Genomic DNA, 20,493 nt, shown 5'->3' with positions numbered 1-20,493 from the left:
CCACGTACCACACAGACGATGCGCTAAACCCCTCTGCTTCTGTTCCTTAAGTAAACTGGGAAGAAAAGCAGTCCCTATCTTAATTAATATGAGAGTTAAATGAGATAATCCACGCAAAGCAAAACAGTGCTGGCACGTAGCTTTCAATAAATTAATTTTTTTCATACATTTAAGGTAATTTTCTGTAGCTAATTAGGTAACAAAAGACCGATCAGTTGTGATCCCTCCATGTCAGGTATTTTCGGTGCCTCATCACAGTCCTAGTGCCAGCACAGAGGGTCCCGTGCAGACCGCTTCCCTTGCCTCCCGCCGTGGGCCTGAGCGCGGGTGTGGTGCTTGGGAAGGCAGGATGGCGGGGGGCGTCCCCCACCAGCGTGATGTGGGCCGCCCCACGCCAGCAGACCGTCCCCCGCGCTGCCCCCGGGGGCTGCTGCCAGCCTTTCGCGGCTGCAGGCTGCATACAGCCTCTCACCTGTGGATTCTTCCTGGGTGCTGCTGCTTATTTCCTTAGGGTCCATTCTTACAAAAGGCATTTCTGCTGGGTCAAGAATGTGCAGAAATGTAAAGCTTTCGTGTACGCTCTGTCAAAAAGCCGCTCGGCATAATTGTCCGGAGCATGGATTCTGGGCCCAGGCTGGGTGCAAACCTTTGCTGTGTATTAGCTGTGTCGTCTGGGCCAGGATGACGGTTGTATGAGGATTAAATGAGTTAATAGTTGTTAATTAGAACAGTGCTTGGCACATACCAAGAGCCATACATACATTGTGTGTAATAAAAAATACATCTCTCTCTATAATGCCTTGGTGCTCTCCCAAAGGTCTGTGACACTGGAGTGCCTGTGTTCCCTCCCTTAGCAGCCGCTGGCAGGGCTGCGGGGTGGCTAACGGGCAGGGCACGGCCTCAGGGCTGTAGGTCACGGGTGGCCAGCACTCCCTGCTCTCTCTAGTCCCAACTTGTAACTGCCCCATTACTTGGATTGGGGGCCTTTTGTCTTCTAAGCAGGTGGCACAGTATGTACCTATCACAGTCTCGCTATTTTTCTCAGCGTATTGGGGCAATGCGAGGACTCTGGGCAAACCCTTCGAGTGCGTCCCCGGACACCCCTCGCTTCAGCGGGGGTGTGGCCCAGCCCCCGCGCCGCCCGGCCGCACCTCTCTAACTGTGTCTCATCTCTTTGCTAGCAAGTCTGCATGGCTTTGAAATGCTCCTGGATGACAGGTGCTCCATCCACACTGAAATGCCCAGGTAAGGAGGCCTCTCGCCCGCAGGGCCGGACCCCACGTGGCCTGGCCATCACCAGGGGCTGGCCTTGGCCCCTCCGATTCTTATACTGGCCAAATGCCCTGGTTTTAAACAGGGAGAGGCTTCGGGTGGCAAAAGGAAGAGTGGAGGAGGTAGTGTGGGTTGTGCGTTCTTTTAATTAGAAAAGGACAATGGTTTCTTCTCATGGGTGTGTTTCTTCATATAAAACAAGATGACTTTTCAGGCGGGACGGTTCTTGCGTGGGACTCGCCAGAGAATGCAGCCAGTCTGGCGTCCCCGCCCACTAAATGCCAGTCATATTCCCAGCCACTGGGGAACCCAGACACCCTCGCACACTGTCAGCCACCTTCAGAGGCGGTGCTGCCCCCAGCTGGGAACTGCCGAAGAGCGTCAGTGCAGCCTCGCTGGGCAGTGTCATGGAAACCGAATACTGTTGCCCTGTTCTGCTCTGGCCCAAGCCCCAGTGGGCAGAAGAAGGGGCTGGGGGAGAGGTTTCCCTTATCAAGGAGGCAGCAGGGGTCTCAGTCCTCAGGAATGGGGCTCATGACTATTTGTGGGGGGGTGAGGGGCTTGAGACGGTGAGCTAACCGCCTGCCTGCCTGGCCCTGGCTTCTCCCCTGCTGTGTGGCAGCCACAGAGAGACTGTCTCCATCCCTGAGAGCGAGGGGTCTGTCGTGACGGAGCTGGACGACATGCAGGCCAGTGGCCAGCAGCTTCTTAGGATAGGACAGAGCAGGGGCTTGACCGCCACCCTGGTCCGCTCTTGTTCCGGGTGGTTCTGCTCTGGCCAACCCCACTTTGCCTTGCAGTTAACGCTAGAGTTTAGAGCATGCCCCGTGGAGTCTCCAGCTGGCCACACCCAGTGACCCCCGAAGACAGGTTCCGGTGTCATAAATACAACTCTGTCCATCTCCTCCCTTTTCCAGCGATGGTTGGCTGTCTCGCGCTGTAACCTTTCTAGACCGGCTTTTAATCTGGCTTGGGATCCGCGAGGACCAGACCCCCCAAGAGGATCTCTCCCGGACAGCACCTCGCTCAGCAACGGAGATTCTCTCCAGGTGCCACTGAAGCCTGCTTCCTCCCGCGTGCCTCGCCTCGGCGGGAGTGCGTGGCGTCTTCCCCACCGGGTACCGGGGTCTCAGGCCGAGGCTAGAGCTGGGCCTACCGCTGGGCCTGGAGGGATGACCGGGGTGCGGAGGGGCCAGGCTGGCACCCTCCCTGGGGGCGGCTCAATCCCCAGCCCCCAGTAAACCGTGTTTCTTGGAACTCACTCACATGAGGGCCCCAGTGACTTATCTGAGGGAAGCCGGTCTGTCTCCCCGGAAAGTTCCTGCAGGAGTTTGGAAGAGTTCGTAGGTGGGCCCCGCGCGGCCTCCCTGGCGGTGCAGGACCGAGCGCCAGGAGGCTGCTCGTCCAGAGGCCGCGAGGCCCTAGGCGCCAGTCCTCCCAGGGCCCCGCTCGGGCATCTGCAGACCCTTGGTGAAAATCCCCGAGGGGTGTCTTTCCACCCCGGTTCGCAGGTCCCGGCCGCCACGTGTCCCACTAGGCGGAGTGGCCTCCATGTTTCTCTGCTTCCCTCCTACCCACCCCGCTTTCCCTCTTCCTGAGAGCCGCCGCGGCCGCCCTGCTCACGGCCACCCGGCTTTCCCGCAGCCCGGGACACGCGGGCGCTGAGCATTCGCACTGCCGAGCACGTGGGACTCGGGTGCTTCCGTCCTTTCCTCCCCGCGGCCCGGTGCCGCCGGTATCTCGACAGGGCAAGTGCAGACCGGGGCCGCCGGCGTGGTCGTGCGGGTCTGTCATCAGTGCGGGTGAGCTCCCCCGGCTCGGGCAGCACACGCGTGGAGTGGAGGTGTTCGCAGGGCCCCTGGCGGGAGGGCTGTTCCCGAGGAAATTCTTACCCTTGTCTGAGAACATGAGAGAAGCGTGGGAGCTCCGGAGAGACTTACGTGCCCCTCGACACCACTCCAATCTCCTACGACAGGCATTCCCACTTACAGACGACTTGGTGCTCCCCAGTCGGCCCTCTAAAACGGGGCCACGTTTTTGCAGTCACAACGCTTAGAAGGCGTCATGGTTTGGTTGGGGAAATTCCATCACCCTGAGTCACAGGAAACCTCGTGGCCGAGGAAAAGGCTTTCTGGAGCACGGGGAGATGGGCAGAAGCAGCCTGGGCCCAGCAGGGCTATCAGGAGCCATCGGACCCTTTAGGCTCCATGAGGCCCCCAAGAGAGCCAAGCTTCTGTTCATTTCCACCAGTGCCTCACTGGTGACCTTGAACCTACTCTCGTGGCCTCTCAAGTCTTGCCATCTCCACCTGTGCAGACCTGATAAAGCTTTCCAAGAAGGCTTCTAATCCCATCGTGTCTTCAGGAGAACGTGTCAAGAGGGACTCAGGCGTCTGTGCGCGGTCAGCACGTTGCTTGCTCGGGCCAGTGCCTCGCCCCGGGGAGGGCCTGAACACAGCATCGCACAGCACGTGGTGTGGCTCCGCCGGTCCCCTGCCAAACTGCGTGTCCTCCGGCCTTTCCGCGTCCCTCTCCTAGCCGCTTTGCCCTAGACGCTACTTATTGAAGTGGACATTTCAGGAGCGTGGAACGAACACCAGGTTTGAGGACTGAGTCCTGTTTCTGCCTCATCCCCTCATCCCGTGCCTGCCCAAGGAGCAGTTAGGGACCGAGAGGGTGCGTCCTTCCCGTTCCCTGCCTGTGAAATGCGAGACGAGTGCCCCACAGCACAGCGCAGCCACTCGGTCACCGCGTGTCCTCGGTCGTGGGTTCTGCAACAGGGCGAGAGGAGGCTCCCGCAGATTTATAAGACACCCAGCGAGGCGCACAGCCTCAGTGCTGGGGCGACCCTTGGGACTAAGTCGGGATAGGGCCCATTGCAGACGGAGGGGAGGCTGTGACTGGCACAGGCACACGGACGGGCTCCCGGGAAAGTCGGTTCTTCACTTAGGCGGTGCTTCAAGGAAGTTTTGTACTTTTTTATCCGTATTGTTTTACAATAAAGTTTTTTTTTTCTAAGGTTTTATTTTTAAGTAATCTCCACACCCAACATGGGGCTCAAACTCACAACCCCAAGATTAAGAGTCGCATGCTTAAGCCAGGCACCCCGACAATAAAGATGTTTTTAAAATACCTGCTCTTTTCCCTCCTCATTCCCTTTACCACATCCGTACAAACCCTCTGGGACTGAGCCAGGCGACGCCACGCACGGGGGGCATGTCGCGGGCAGTGGTGCCCGCTGCCCGAGGGCCTGGCTTCAGGCCAGGGTCGGGGGATCCGGAGAGGAGGGCAGATCCTGGGGGCTGTTTCCGCAGACGGGGACCTCGCAGAGGCTGAGGGAGACACAGCGGCAGTGGAAGGCAGTGGGCAGATCTTCTCGCACAGTGGAACGGTGCTTACCCAGCTGTGATGCCATGTCGGGGGGCAGCCCCACCTGCTCTTGGCAGCGTGGCTCTTTCCTGATAGCTCAGAAGAGGTCAGTTCCTGTTTGTGAGGGCTCGCCTTTCGCAGCTTCTGAGACCCAGGTCCAACAGTCTACAGGACTCTCAGAAGAAAACCACTGCCGTCACCTCGGAGGTAGCTGTGCGCCGGGATGGCCTGGAGGAGCTGGCGGAGAGAGGAGCAGCCCTGAACCGGCGACCAGCACGAGAAGCGGGGCTGCCCCTCGGGGCCCCTCAGGCTCCAGAGGGGCCTGCCTCACACGGCTCGAAAACATCAAATGCTTGTCAGCAACACGAGGCTAAAGACGTACTACTTCTTCGGGCAGGCTGGCGGGACATTAAAACCGTCCAGTGCATGACTTTATCCTTCCCGAGGCAAGTCCCAGCCAGGCAGCCTCTAGGGAGTCTGCCTCTTCCCAGACCTTGTCGGAGGAACACATCCCGTCGAGGCTGGATACCAGCCCCCATGACCGCCATCCGCGGTGACACCACTCTGTGAAGCTCTCCCAGCTCCAGGCCCGGGGACTACTCCCCCCCCCCCCCCCCGCCGGCCCATCTTCAGCTGCTGTCCGGCCACCTGAGATCCAACTGTGAGCTCCTCCAAGTCGGGCTTGGGGCTGGCACACCTGACTTTGGAATTTGAACATCCTTGACCTCTGCCTTCCAAGAGTCTTGGCGCCTGACTAGTTTTCTTTTGTGGGGTTAATTTGCTTGGTGTTAAGTTAGAAACGTGCCCCGCCTCATGATACGTCTACACCCAAGCACCTCAAAGGAGTGTGGTAGGGGGACTTTGATCAGGAAGGCCTTCCCTTGTTTATAGGTCTGAACACAGTCCTCCTGCGTACTCTAATTTTTCCCTACAGGATGTCAGGGATTTCCCCTGCTCCTTGCTTCTGCTCTCTTCCCTGGGGCACTGGAGTGTGGACAACCATGCGACCAAAACCCGCCATCCATCTGCCCCACCGATTGGTAAGAGGTAGTCCTGGTGAGCAGTCTTCTGTAGGCTCAGAAACTGTACCCCGTCCCCCAAAACTGTTTCCGCCCACAGGACCCAACACTGCTCCACGGCACACGATCTTCTGAATGTCTGGGAAGCATGCGGTGTCTGCAAATACAGTTTTAGATCCAGCACTATTTACAACACGAGGAAATTTTCTTGAAGGGATCTCTGTTTTGCCGTTCTTCAAAGCCAAGGCAGGCGGAGTGACTTCATGTGACTGCATCAAGCCTGCCGAGGAATGACAGCCTCACACTGTACCAGCCGATCCTTGTGGCTGAACCTGACATTCACTCTCCTGAGACTTGACTGAGATCAGGGCAAGTCCCACTTGTGTCCTTTCCAGGGAGAGGGAATAAAACAATCCGTTAATGGATCTTAGTACTCGGATATTCATTTAATAATGAGACCAAGGGTAGGCAGTCAGACATAGCGAAGGTCCTTAACTGGCTATCACATGGTTGGGGCGGGGTGTTCAGCTGAGTCCTTCTACTTTTTCCACATTCCTTTCTCTTGACCTGGGAGTGACCAAAAGGATGCAGCTTTCTATACACAGTTAGGAGGGAATACCAACCTTTATTTACACTTGGGTTCAAGTTCAGAGCCATCTTAAACAGCATAGCAAAGCGGGGAAAAAGCACAGATCCTGGAACCAGGTTCAGGTTCCAACGCAAGCATGTTAGCTGGGTGACAACAGGCAAATGGTATCGAGTTCCTATGGTAAACTGAGGAGGGCATCACCCCAGCTGCCCACAGCTGTTACAGCGGCCTCAGCCCCAGTCCCCGCCCGGGCGTGTGGCCGAGTGTGGCTCCCGCAGGGCGCGCTCTGCCGGGCTGGGCAGGACTCGGTGAGGGGCCGAATGTCTGAGGGAGCCCCTAACCCCAAATGGTCACCACAGGCGAGAAACAGGGACTCAAACTGGTGTCAGGGCTGAGTGAGAAAAACCGCACACGGTTTTCAGTAAATACTAGTTATTTACAAGCGTCGCCGGGACGAGGACAGAGGGCATCTGTATGTACACGGGCGCTGAATTCAGGACTGGTTTCCAGGGAGAAAAGGACGTGGTGGTAGTTGCAGTTCTCTTTTGCCTGGACCCCTTTCACTTGGCTGCTGGGTTAAATAACATGATTTTAAAAATCAGATGCTTCGTACTCATCCTGAAAGCCACCCGACCCCTGACTATGCACATGTACACTAAGCATGTGTGTGTACACACGGAACCACGAGGTAGTTTAAATCACCATTAAAAAAATCAGTACTTTTCCTAATTCTGTCACAGAGTGGTAGCCAGTGGCCGTATACACACTAGCTGCTTAAAATTATCGGTTAAATGAAAACCAGAACTCAAAAACTTCCAGGAGAGAGTAACATGTACAAGTAAACAGTAAACACAGCTGGGTTTTAATTCCTCTGTGTCTGAAAAGTGGGCTGGGACTGCTTGAGGTCAGTGGTGGTGTGTATTTCCTCCAGCACTAACGAACACGGCCTTCCAGCTCTGCACAACGTACCAGATCGTCCTCGTAGATTCTGTTTTACATCTTTCCTCTCCTGTTTTTGTGGGGACCCCATACGATCTCTCTATACACATTCTAACATTATTTCTGAACTTCATATGGAATTCCATAAATAAAACAATAATTGCCATCCTCCACCGTCTTGGGAAAGTGCGAGACTGACCCCTGACTGGAGCTGCCGCTCTGTGTCTGGAGAAATCCCTATCCCACAGCCCCCAGGCCCAAAAGTGCAACGCATTCACACTACACGGGAAAAAGCAACATCTATTGTTCTTAGAGTCTGACTCTCTTCCCCACAGCAAAAAAAGTCTCTTCATAGGTATGCCAGTGCTGTTGGAGGTTGCGAGGGAAACAGGGCTCTTCAGGCCAGAGCAGGAAAGTCCTCAGGGTCATCCGGGTTGGGAGCAACGTCGTGTGTCTAAAGAAGAAAGGAAAAGTTTGAAACCAACAGTGACTTTACCCATTCCCACTTGAGCAGAGCCCTCTGAGAAATATGTGCCTGCTCTCACCCAGGGGAGGCACTAATGGGGGGTGCAGCCCAAACACTCTGGGGAGAGGCAGGCCCCCAGTACAAAGAGGAGATGCAGAGGGGGGACGCAGAAGCATGCCTCTCCCTTCTCAGACTCGCTCCTGTCCACTCTGCAAGACGGCCAGCACTGCCCACCTCCCTCCCTTTCTCCCACAAACCCTTACCCAGGGACCCTTTTTGTATCTGGCACTTCCTTCACCCAATAAACATGATATAGAATGTTCACTACATGGAGATACAAAGTTGATTAGAGACAGTTCCTGCCTGCCCTGGCGGCCCCTGAGGTTAGGGGAGAAGCCCTGAAGAAGTCACAATGTGGTAACTTCAGCCAACAGAGGGGCGCCCACTACAATCTGGTCATGGTCAGGTAGGGTTTTCTAAAGGTTCTTTCAGAGATAAGCCTCAGGGAAGGAGCAAGGAGAACACAGATCCCAAAACAGAGCACCTTGACGGTGAAGGGGTGGGGGCCTGAGGGCAGGTGTGAGCTGGAAGAAGGCACGGGGACCCGCTAATGAGCAAGAGCAGACACGGTTTCTGTCGTCCACTGTAGAGACAGAGACACTGACCGGTAATCACACCAGTGAGAACGCAATTACAAAGGAAGATAATGCTTCCAAGAAAACTAAAATTCCTTGCTCAAGGGCTCTGACCTGGTCTGGAAGGAAATGTGCCCAAAGCAGCAGCCCGTGAGGATGCGAGGTCGGAGGCTCTATTACTCTGGGTGTGCAGGCAGAGGGTGGGGAAGGACTATCAGGTGCAAAGGCCCTGTGGGGTCAGGAGCACGCTCGTCTGAAGAACTCGAGGTAGCCAGTGCTGCCTGAGGCGTGCGGAAGAATGGCTGGAGGTGAGAAGGGGAGCCTGGGAGGTCACCAGGAGGCCTTGAAGCCCTAGGAAAGGTTGTCTGCCCTGAAAGCACCATAGGGCATCAGATCACAGTTAGTAAGTAACCATCAGGTGAACTGACTGGATCCCAAGCCTGGGGACCTCATCTGATGCAGATGAGTGAGTTTTTCTCCGGTTCTGAGCGTGCACTCATGACAGACAGTGGATCTCTCTCCTCCCCCGGTGCCCATGGAGGCCAGGGCTACTGAATGGTCGGTACCCAACTATGGGCATGCTGCTGCCATCACTGTTCCAACACCTCGATGTCAGCGCCAGCCAGCCAGAGGAATGGACGGCAGACCCTGACGGCCCTCCCAGCTGCACAGCCCAGGGCCGCCTCATCTCCACTTCCTGTAGAAAGCCATCCGGGACCTAGAATACAAACACTCACCACCACTTCTGCTCTGGGTCCGTAGTTCTCCGCCCTTCTGATCCTTCCCCGGCCTCCCCGTGTGCCACCTCTGGCTCCACGCCCAGGACGAGGGAGGTTGCCGAAATTAATCTCCAGCTGGGATGTGATGTCATTGGCTGCTTTCCGGAAAACGTGGGCATCGTCTTCATAGTCATCCTTTACCATCTGAAACAGTTACAGCATCTCAGCATATCACACACACACACTCACACATTCACACTCACACACACTCACACACACACGTCTCCATGGACACTCACTCAGCTTAGCGTCCCAGAGCTGTGCTGCCAGGGAGCCGACATGGCGTCGCGGCGGGACAGTGTCCCCACCCCCACCCCCCCACCCCCGTCATGTGCCGTGGGACTGCAGGGTGAGGCAGTGGCTGACCCTGTCGCTCTGCTGCCAGCACGGGGGGTGGGGGGTGGGGGTGGGTCTGCCCACTTGCCACCCGCACATCCGCATACTGACGGTCTGCACCCGAACATCTCTGAACTCACTATTAATTCAAGGGGGACCAAGTTTCTATCAGTCTGGCAGGCTAAGATGTACGATTTGGCATGCCGAACCACGATCAATATAAATGTTTCATATCTAAATGTATTTTGCTGAGATTAAAAAAGTTTTAATTTCTGTCTTTTATTTGTTCACAAATGCTACTTTTAAATAAGGAAATATCACCTTCCTAGAATAGAACTTGCTGGAAAAACTCCTTTCAATGTGGGTGCTGACTGTACAAATACCATATGTTAAAAACTGCATGATTTACAATAAACAATTCTGACTCAAAATACAGGGAAATAGTAAAACAACAGAGTATGGTTATCTCAGGATTGCCACCAATGAGACAGCAAGAACTCGAGAACTGCTTTTTAAGAAATACTTTGGTCAAAATACTTTGAGAAATGACATTTTAAGAGGTCAAATAAGTTCTGTGTCTTGTTAAAAGAAAACTATATTAAATATACCTTGCTCCAAATTTGATTTGGCTTCAATTTCTAATAATAGATAAAACAAACTTCTCTTTTCAGTAAAGTATAAATCTACAGGAAATATGCCAATGGTCTTAGATGAGAATCTCCAAAGTGCTACAATGCTAAACATTCCTGCAACTCGTCCAGGAAATGGAGTCAAGTTTCCCTGAACATAGCGAGCCCTTCTAGCCACATGTTTTTTACAGACTTCATGTTTAACACTTATATTGCCTTCAAACCTGCACATTAAAAAAAAGCAGAGACTTTAGATAAATGGACTGTGGAAGCTGAAAGCGTGAAGGAAAGAACAATTCAGGAGCACTGGCACTCTGGTAAAAAGGCAGACACAAGACAGTAAGAGGCGACCTAACAGCCCACCACGTGCTTAGGAAGCGGCGGGCTCTCCGGGCCGGGGCTGGGAGGCTGCTGTTGGTCTGGGCTTGGCGAGCATGAGCGATCGCCGCAGGACTTTGTCTCTTAGGGTGCCCAGCACAAAGTAAAGTAGTGACCCCAAGACTTGGCTTTTGTTGCTTTCAGAACAATTCCTGGCTAAAGCCTTCGGTAACCTAAGATTAACAAAGACCAGAGACATGTGCTTTCCTGAGCCCAGGCTGGATGAGTCAGCTAGCCCAGTTGCTTCAGATATTCCAGGAGACCTCTCTCTGGAGCCAGGGAGGATGAAGCTGGTGTGGATGCAGGAAAAACAGCTTCTATTTTTACCTAACATGTCAACTGCACATTTCACATCCTGACAGCACATTTGTTTTAGGCAAAGCTTCATTTACAATGCCCCAGAACAACAAAGGACAAAAGTGAATAGGAAAAGAGCCAACCCAGCTAGCTGATGGACTTGTAGAAATACCTCACAGAGATTTCCAAGAGAATAAAATACGGCTCTGGCCTCATGCTGCCGGTGTACAAGAGGCCAGTTCTAGGGGGACAGCTCAAAACTTACTAGTAAGGCGTCTAAGAGATTGGACTCACCAAAACAGGAGGTGGGAGGGCATCCTGTGCCATGAATGGCCCTCCAAAGAAAGTATTCATTCAAAGAGTACAACAAATCAAAGTGTAAATGGAAACACAGACAAATCTATGTAGCACAAAATCCCCGAGTTTCACACAGAAAATCAATGCCAGCAGAAAGGAAGAGTTTGTTCGCCACCGTCCTCGACATAGAGACGAGTATCAAGGATAAATAGCTGTGACTGACTGACGTGAAGTCTAAATTTTAAAATGAGAATGCTTCAGGGTACCCTTAAGTTCAGGAACATAAACAGAATGTGATTAAATGCCATGCTGACCATCCAATCTACGCGGGAGATCTTTCCAAAGCCGAGGCCTCCGAGAAAGGGCTGAACACAAAGTGTGAGAAATAAGGCCCTCACAAGAAGAAAGAACCCCATGAGCGATCCCGACCGTGCAGCCTGGCTCTCGGGGGCTCCTCCTCTCGGGGGCTCCCCCTCGAAGTCTCAGCGGTTAGGCGGAGGGAGCAGAGCCGCCGCAATTAACAGAACACAGAACTCCAGCCAGTTTAAAATGACCGACTGCTCCCAATTAAATGCTCTTATGAAGAGTCTGAGCTGAAACTACTCTGATCATGAAATGCACAGCAGTTATCCTCTGAAATGGCATTGTTCATGAAACACTACCTTTCGTTTGAGACAAAAATGAAATGCCATTAACATACAGTATTTGCACAAACACAGTTCTGGGTTGAGCAGAAAATGCACCGTCACTGTAACTGCTTTGTATGAAGTTTCAACTCTTTTTATGAACAATACAGACAGAGACACAGATAAAATAAGGCACACATCACATCTGCCTCCTCTCAGGTAGAAACTAGAACGCCAACTACTCCTATCCCATCGGCACCCTAGAAGTAGAAAGGGCCCCTTGGTTTGCAGTGAGGGAACCCAGCAGACCGCCTCTAGAGAAGAAGACGTCATGCTCACATCATCTCTGTATTTCGACTTGTGTATCACCACCGCTTTGGAAGGGACAGCGGACTCAGGTTTCCGGATGTTAAACTCAGGCTTCGGTCTGGTCTGTTCTTGAAGATTTTTCCACTCATCGAGGGTCATCTCTTGAACTTGAGTTTCCTCTTCTAACTCCAGCTCAGGAACTCTGTGCAAAAGTACAAGTTTTTGATGGGTCTAAAATGTCTACTTTCTCAAAGACAAAGTCATTACTATTAGTTTGGCATACTTTCATGGTCCCGCATTTCAAATTTACATAAGGTAAGACAATCTCTCAACCACAAAGCTTCCTTATTTTAATCATTTTATGCCATCACTGCCAACTGAAGATAAGTCCTGTTTTCTTTTCTCTCTCTTTTTTTTTTTTATAATCTCTATGCCGAATGTGGTGCACGCACTCACACGCCTGAGATCGGGACCGCACATCCCACCGATTGAGCCAGCCAGGCACCCCACTTCCTGTTTCAAAGCTGTCTTTGAAAAATGGGAGCATCACCATCCCATTAACATTACACTTCACCTCCAGGCAGTCCCTTCCCAGGTGGCATTACACACAAATTGAGACATACACGAAAGGGAGAAGCTATTGAGTCAAAACAAATATAGGGCACCACGAACAGAGTTATAAAACAGTGGGTTACAAATACAGAGTTTTGTAAATATCCTCTTTACATTCATGAGATTTTAAAAGAAAACAGAAGATAGATATATAGATCAATGGACAAGAATTTGGAGTCCAGAAATAAATCCTCACATTTACAATGAATTGATTTTTTTCAAGCAGATGCCAAAGATAATTCAGAGAAGAAAGAACAGTCTTTTTAACTAAAGGTGCTGGGAAAACAGGATATCCACATGCAAAAGAAGGAAGCTGGACCCCTACCTCACCCCGTAAATGTAGGGGTTAGAAATACAAACCCCTTAGAAGATGACACAGGCATAAATGTCCATGACCTCAGTTAGATAAGGCAGTGGTGACAGCAAAAGAGTATGCAACAAAGAGAAAGTAGATAAACTGGACATCACCAAAACTTCTGAAAACGTTTGTGCTGCAAAGGACACCATTAAGAAAGTGAAAAGACAACCCATGGAATGGTAGAAAATATTTGCAAATCATATAGCTGATAATGGACTTACATCTTGAATACAAAAAGGACTCTTACAACTCGACTGAAAGAAATAACCCAACTGAAACATAGGCAAGGCTCTGAATAGACATTTTTCCAAAGAAGATCTACAAATAGCCAGTAAGATGCTCAACGTCATCAGCCGTCAGGGAAATGCAAATCACCACAAGGACTTATACCCACTCCACACTCAGTAGGATGTTTAGGATAAAAAAGACATTTCGCGAGCGTTGGTGAGGATGTGGAGAACTTGGAACCTCAGACATTGCTGGTGGGAATATGAAATGGTGTGGCCACTTTGGAAGACAGTCTGGCAAATCCTCAAAAATGTAATCAGGAGTTACCACCTGACCTAGCGATCACTCCTCGGTATACACCCAAGAGAAATGACAACATATGTCCATGTGAAAACACAAATGGCGCCGCAAATGGCAATTCAATAATGCTGCTTATAGCAGTATTATTCATAATAGCCAAAAACTGAAAACAGCTTGAATGTCCATCAACTGATGAACAGACAGACAAAATGTGGTATATCTAAACCGTTTTTTTTTTTTTTAAAGATTTTGTTTATGTATTTGACAGAGAGACAGCCAGAGAGAGAGGGAACACAAGCAGGGGGAGTGGGAGAGGAAGAAGCAGGCTCACAGCGGAGGAGCCTGATACGGGGCTCGATCCCATAACGCCGGGATCACGCCCTGAGCCGAAGGCAGACGCTCAACGATTGAGCCACCCAGGCGCCCCAAATATGGTATATCTAATACCATGGAAAATTATTTGGCTATAAGAAGAAATGAAGTATGGATACATGTTACAACATGAATAAACCCAGAAGACTTTATGCTAAATGAAATAAACCAGGCACAAAAAGTTTATGTACAATTCCATTTATATGAAATATCCAGAAAAGACAAATTGATAGAGAAAAAAGCAGATTAGTGGTAGTCAGGGACTGGGGGCAGGGAGGCCAGGGAATGACTGCTTAATGGTATAGGGACGAAAACGTTCTAGAACTAGATAACAGTGATGGTTGCATAACACTGTGAACACAGTAAATGTCACTTAGTTGTACACTTTAAAGTGATTAAAATTGTAAATTTTATGTTATATGTATTTAGCGCCAAAAAGAAAATACATGAAAAGGAAAGAAATGAAGCACTGATACATCCTATGGCATGGATGAAACTGAAAACATAATGCTAAGTGAAATCAGCCAGACCCAAAAGGACAGATATTATACTCCACTTATATGAGGTACTAGAATAGGCAAATTCATAGAGCTATAGAAGAACAGAGGTTACCAGCGGTTAAGGGGAGGGAGGAATGGGGATTTATTATTTCATGGATACGTTTCTATTTGTGATGATGAAAATGTTGTGGAGGTGGATAGTGGTAATGGGTGCACACAGTGTGAATATAATTAATGCCATTAAACACAAATGGTCAAAACGGTGATTTTTAGGTTATATATGTTTTACCACAATTTTTTAAAAATTAATAAGATAATATACCCCAAACCATTGAACTGTACAGTTTAAATGGCTGAATTTTATAGTATGGGAATTATACCTCAATAAAGTTTAAAAGAAAAAAAAATTAGGTGATGAGTGAGAAGGGAATCAGATCTATAAAACCTTCACAGAAAGGCTGATGGAACTTACAATCCTAGGTTATAGGTTAATGATACAAAAACTATTAGTGAAATCAGGACAGAAGCATAATCATCAAGCATCCCAAAGAGGCACATTTATAAAGTAACTTTAAAATACCAAGCAAACAGTAGACAAAACATCAAAGCAGTGGTTGCCTCTGAAGGAGCATGAGGGAACTTTCTGTCACGGTGGTAATATTCTGTATCTTGATAGAGGAGTTTGGGTTCCAGTACACGCATTTACCAAAACAATGAATGCACACTTAGTTTTACACATTTCACAATAAACAAATTATACATCAGTTTAGGTGGCAGATTAGATGGTTAGTCTAAAATTCTTTAAACTTTGCTATGTTGGAAAATTTTCATAATAAAGTGTTAGAAAAATGGTAAATATTAAAATATCCCAAAGTATATATATAATGGCAAAAATATGAAAAGATATTAAGAATCTGTAATAGCAAAATACTGGAAACAACCCAAACTCTTCTAGAGAGAAATTTGGTAGAAAAATTATGGATATTGAACATGAATATTAAACAGCTTAAAAAGGTATCTCCTGGATACATTCATGCAAAAGCAAAGTGGAATGTACAGCACCATTCACCGAAGAAACAGACATACAAATGTATCAGGTATCTCCCACTTTCTGGACGTTCACATTAAGCTTTTACAAAAAGCCTACATCAGTACCAGTTTCTGCAAACTGAAAGAAGTCCGAAGAGGACTTTTGCTTTTATGAAAAAAAGGCAAGAAAGTGAAAACTAGTATTCAGCTTTTATTTTGCAGGGAGGCAGAGTGTATCCTGAGCAGCGAGAGCAGCCTGAGCAAGCTCCTTCTCAGGAATTACACTCAGCGTGTCTCAGCATCAAGCGGACGGCTCTGACCTATGTCTGGGAGCATGTGTGCTGCATCTTAATTTATTCTGTACATCTGTTAGCAATGTGTCCTAAAGTATTAGAAAAGCCTAAGCAGTTAATTGTTGGGTCTAGGAATGCTCAAAAAACTTTTAATATAAATTAATGGTAATCACTTCTTTGTTTTATGCCATTTTGGCCTACGAAATATTTCAAAGGAATGCCCCACTTTCGGATAGCAGGGGAAACCTGTATACACATAGGTTTTATTTTTAAAAATTATAATACCAGGCCAGAGAAAGAACACAGATAGAAGTTAGTTGGAAAGTGTAATGTTTTATCAGATGGAACTTTGGAAACACAAATGTTTTATATAATTATAAAATAAATTTAAATTAAAATTCAGTCTCTAAAATTTGAAAGTAAAATTAATCAAATTAACCTAATGTTTATCAAGTTGGTGATATAACCGTCAAGAGAAACTATTTAAAATGCCTTTAATATGATTTTGATTACTCATTTCTCTCTCTATAACTTTTTAGTAATCATATTATTGGACACAGTGTTGGTAATGTTGTTTGTTACTTGTGTGTGTAGCAAATGAGTGATGTTACTGACAACTGGGATTTTTCAGCAGGGAAGTAAAAGAGAAACAAGTGTAAGAAAGCTTTGCTAAAAACTTGTAGTCTTAAATTTCAAATGGAAATAATGAATAAACTCATAATATATTTTATCTAAAAAGAGAGTGTGTGTGTGCGTATTTCTTAGCTCTGTCTACTTACATGTTCTAGAAACAAATCGAGAACCTAGTAGCAGTGAGCACCCCTAATGCTCAGACTGTGGTCTCTAACTCCCAAATTCTATTAAAGGAAAATGGCTCTCTTTGGAAAAATGACTCGGTGTGTGGTATTTTGTGTTGGGTAGGAAGTATAGATGAGCTCAGAACACATCTTACCAAAACGCAAGAAAGCCATCAAAGATGACCGAGTATGTGTGTAAAGGATCAAGAATCAGCTTGAAGAAGTTCCCTCTAGCTAAAAAAATGGGTCAGTTTAAGAACCCATAAGAATAAAAAAGTCAGTGGATTGAAACACTTGAAATATGCTTAAATCTCTAAGCTCGTAATGACACTTAAGTCATTCGTACCTCGGAAGTATGATAGGGAACTGAACCAACTCACTATTCTAAAAATAGATAAATGAAAGGTACTTCTGCCTTACCTTTATTTATCCTACATTTCTTAAACAAACTTCTACCTCACTGTAATCAACTCGTTCTAGGTAAGTTTTTCTTTACAGATCATGCCAGCTAAGAAGCGAAGAAAGAATGAGATTTGACTATCACCAGTGTGCAGACTTAATGAAATAATGAAAAAAGGCAATGATGACCGGCAGCCTTCCAAAACCTATGAGACAATCCTACAAAAAGTTTAACCTGAATTTGATCAAACCTCTGACTTTCACTGTTAATTTCTAGGGAATACAGAAAATCCAGGGGACAGAGAACATGTTCAACTCCTCTACAAGCAATGCTGTGTTGCAACTAGCTTGCACCAGCTGGAACTGGCTCACAGCCAACTGTTAAATTTTCACGAATTTTGTGAGCTGGCTGTTAATCACTGTTAAAAATTAAATTATATAAACTTATAGTTAACTATATTAAAGTGAAGGTAATAAATAATCACAATTCACTATTCCCTAATAGAGAATTTCACTATATTTTATCTTTATCTATGCTCTTGGGGTAATTAGACCTAATGTATGTGTATGGCAGAAATGTTACATAATAGGGTACTATTGCACATCTCTTCCCGACTCTGCATTCAGATGACACATTGGAAGTTTTAAATCAGCCATGACAGGAATATTTACACCACAGAAACCAGCAAGTACAACAGATCCAGGCTTTTTCATCCTAGAGAACCAGATGTTGAGTATTTACCAGCACACCATTGCCCACAGGGAGGCACTCAGTAAAATTCTGACTCTGGACATATGACTCAGTTTCTTTGACAAATAAATTGCAAGGGAAAGAAAAAACATACAGATTAAGCGTGACTTAAGAATAATCAAGATAGTGTAATATTTGTGTAACGTAAACAGACCAATGGCATAAAACACAGAGTAGAGAAAGAGGCTTAGGTAAACATAAATGGACAACTGATTTTTTTTCCTAAACATTTTATTTATTTATTTGTCAGAGAGAGAGAGAGAGCACAAGTAGGGGGAGTGGCAGGCAGAGGGAGACACAGGCTCCCTGATGAGCAAAAAGGCTGATGCGGGGCTCAATCCCAGGACCCTGAGATCACGACCTGAGCCAAAGGCAGACACTTAACTAACTGAGCCACCCAGGCACCCACCCCATGGGCAACTGATTTTTAACAATGGTGTTTCATGTGCTGAAATAACTGGATATACATATGCTAAAAAAAGAAAAAAGAGGGAATTTTGGTCCCCACCTCATACTATATACAAAAATCAACTCAAAATGGATCACAGACCTAAATATAAAAACCCGAATTATTAAACTTATAGGAGGAAATTTTTGTGATATTAAATCGGGCAAAGATTTCTTAGATTTGAGACCAAAAGCAGGATCAACAAAAGATAAAGATGATAAAAGTAGACTTCATCAAAATTTAAAAACTGCTGGTCTTCAAAAGACACTGTTGAGAGACTGAAAAGACAGGCCACAGATTGGAAGAAAACATTTGCAAATCATGTATCTGAGAACTTAAATCCAGAATATATGAAGAAGTCTCAAAACAGAGTAATAAGAAAACTGTTATAAAATGGGCAATTTCAATAGTCTTTATTAAAGAAGATATACAGGGGCGCCTGGGTGGCACAGCGGTTAAGCGTCTGCCTTCGGCTCAGGCGTGATCCCGGCGTTCCGGGATCGAGCCCCACATCAGGCTCCTCCGCTATGAGCCTGCTTCTTCCTCTCCCACTCCCCCTGCTTGTGTTCCCTCTCTCGCTGGCTGTCTCTATCTCTGTCAAATAAATAAATAAAATCTTTAAAAAAAAAAAAATAAAGAAGATATACAGATGGCAAATAACCCATAAAAAGTTGCTTTAACATCATTAGTCAATTGGGAAATACAAATTAAAACCCCAATGAGATATAAAGCTATTACAATGGCTAAAAATCATAAAAACTAGAACTACCACTTTAGAAAAGAGTTTGCCAGTTTCTTAAAAAGTTATATATACACCCGCCATATAGTCCAGCCATTCCACTCCTAGGCGTTTACACAGGAGAAATGAAAATGTATATCCCAGAAAGACTTATACACAAAAATGTTCATAGCAGCTTCATTTGTAACAGCAAGAACCGGAACAACCCAAGTGACCAGCAAGAACCGGAACAACCCAAGTGACCAGCAGGTAGACGGACGAAGAACGGCAGTGTCTCCGTCCAGTGGGATACGTGCTGCCGGACGCTGAGGAGGCGTGAACTACTGATACACGCAGCCACATGGAAGAATCTCACAAGTGTGCTCAGTGAAAGAACACAGGCAACCAAGAAGACGCGACGCAGGACTCCATTTACAGAAAACTGCAGCAACTGCAAGCTAATCTTTAGTGACAAAAAGTAGATCGCTGGCTGCCTGGGGAAGGGGCAGGAGGGAGGGGTGATAGAAGGATGAAAGGAAACTTCTTGGGTTGATGGATACACTCAACATTTAGATTGTGGTAACGGTTTTCCGAGTGTATCTGGACGTCAAGGCTCGTGAGACTGTACACACTAAACACACGTCACTCATTGGATGTGAGCTGTATCTCAACAGTCCTTTTTAAAAAGAGATAAGAGATATACCGATTGAGACGTATATTTCAGTATTAATTCAAGCAAATAAGTTGTTTTAAAAAGATCAGGGAAACTGACAAACTGCCCGGATATTTAAGGAATTGTTAAAAACTTTAGAAGGGGTAACACTATTCCAGTTAAAAAGAGTAGACTTTTAGGGGCACCGGGGTGGCACAGTCGGTGAAGCGTCTGACTCTTGGTTTTGGCTCAGGTCGTGATTTCAGGGTCCTGAGACTGAGCCCCCATGTCAGGCTCGGCGCTCAGCGGGGAGTCTGCATAAAGACTCTCTCTTCCTGTCCCTCTGCCCCGCCACCCACACTCGTTTCTTTCAAATAAATAAATCTTTTTTTAAAAAAGAGTAGACTTTTAGACTCTGAAACATTGAAGAATGATATATGATATCCTGGGGGGAAGAGGAAATGGGTAGAGATATATATGAAACAAGAATGGCTGTGATTTGATAAAGTCTAAGAGGACTAACTTAGAGGTTCATTATACTATTTTTTATATAACATAATCTCTAATACAGATCTAAAAGTAAAGAAATGTTACAGATTCATAAAGGTCCTTTAGGCTGCTTGTGACAGAATTAGGAAATTGACAGAACTGATTTCTATAAAGCTATTCTGATTATAGACTATAGTCTAGTTCCGATTTCTAAACGGACCCAGTGAAGTTGAGGACCCTTTCGTGACGCAGACGACCTAACAGAAGTTAACAAATTCCAAAAAGCTCAGTGAGAACAGACCTTGTGTTAAGACCACAGAAGAGGTACTTTTCCTGTTTGCTTGCCTCAAAGACCATCACATCCAAACACGAAGGGCTCGAACAAAAAGGGTAAGGCGTACGAGCAGTGCAGTCTCTAAGTGGTACGCACACAGCCCAAGTGAAGCAAACAGTGGAGCTCAGAAGAGAGCATTTGCGGCAAGTGATTCCCTCCCTCAACGTAATGGCCCCGCCCCTGCTCACTCTGGGGCCCACCACTCATGAGCGCACATACAGATGTCCCCGCACACCCTCCTCTACCATCCGTCCTTGCAACGAGTCATGTTGGG

The 20,493-nt window shown here is 47.4% G+C and overlaps 1 protein-coding gene across 2 annotated transcripts in view; it reads right to left on the bottom strand.

Moving 5' to 3' along the window:
- Positions 1–6,264: 6,264 nt before the first annotated feature.
- Positions 6,265–20,493, bottom strand: part of HABP4 (hyaluronan binding protein 4) — a 40,570-nt gene continuing 26,341 nt past the window's right edge. For both annotated transcript variants that reach the window (XM_045780866.2, XM_045780867.2), the window contains 3 exons: positions 11,970–12,141; positions 9,026–9,211; positions 6,265–7,641 (listed from right to left, as the gene is read on the bottom strand). In XM_045780866.2, coding sequence (XP_045636822.2) covers positions 7,585–7,641; positions 9,026–9,211; positions 11,970–12,141 — 415 coding nt within the window. In that variant the 3' untranslated portion in view covers positions 6,265–7,584. The remainder of the gene's footprint in view (positions 7,642–9,025; positions 9,212–11,969; positions 12,142–20,493) is intronic.

The sequence above is a fragment of the Ursus americanus genome, chromosome 34, assembly GCF_024610735.1.
Source record: "Ursus americanus isolate L20-20 chromosome 34, mUrsAme1.1.p, whole genome shotgun sequence".
NCBI classification, from domain to species: domain Eukaryota; kingdom Metazoa; phylum Chordata; class Mammalia; order Carnivora; family Ursidae; genus Ursus; species Ursus americanus.
Note: the sequence above shows the minus strand (reverse complement) of the source record. Positions and strands in the feature narration are given on the sequence as shown.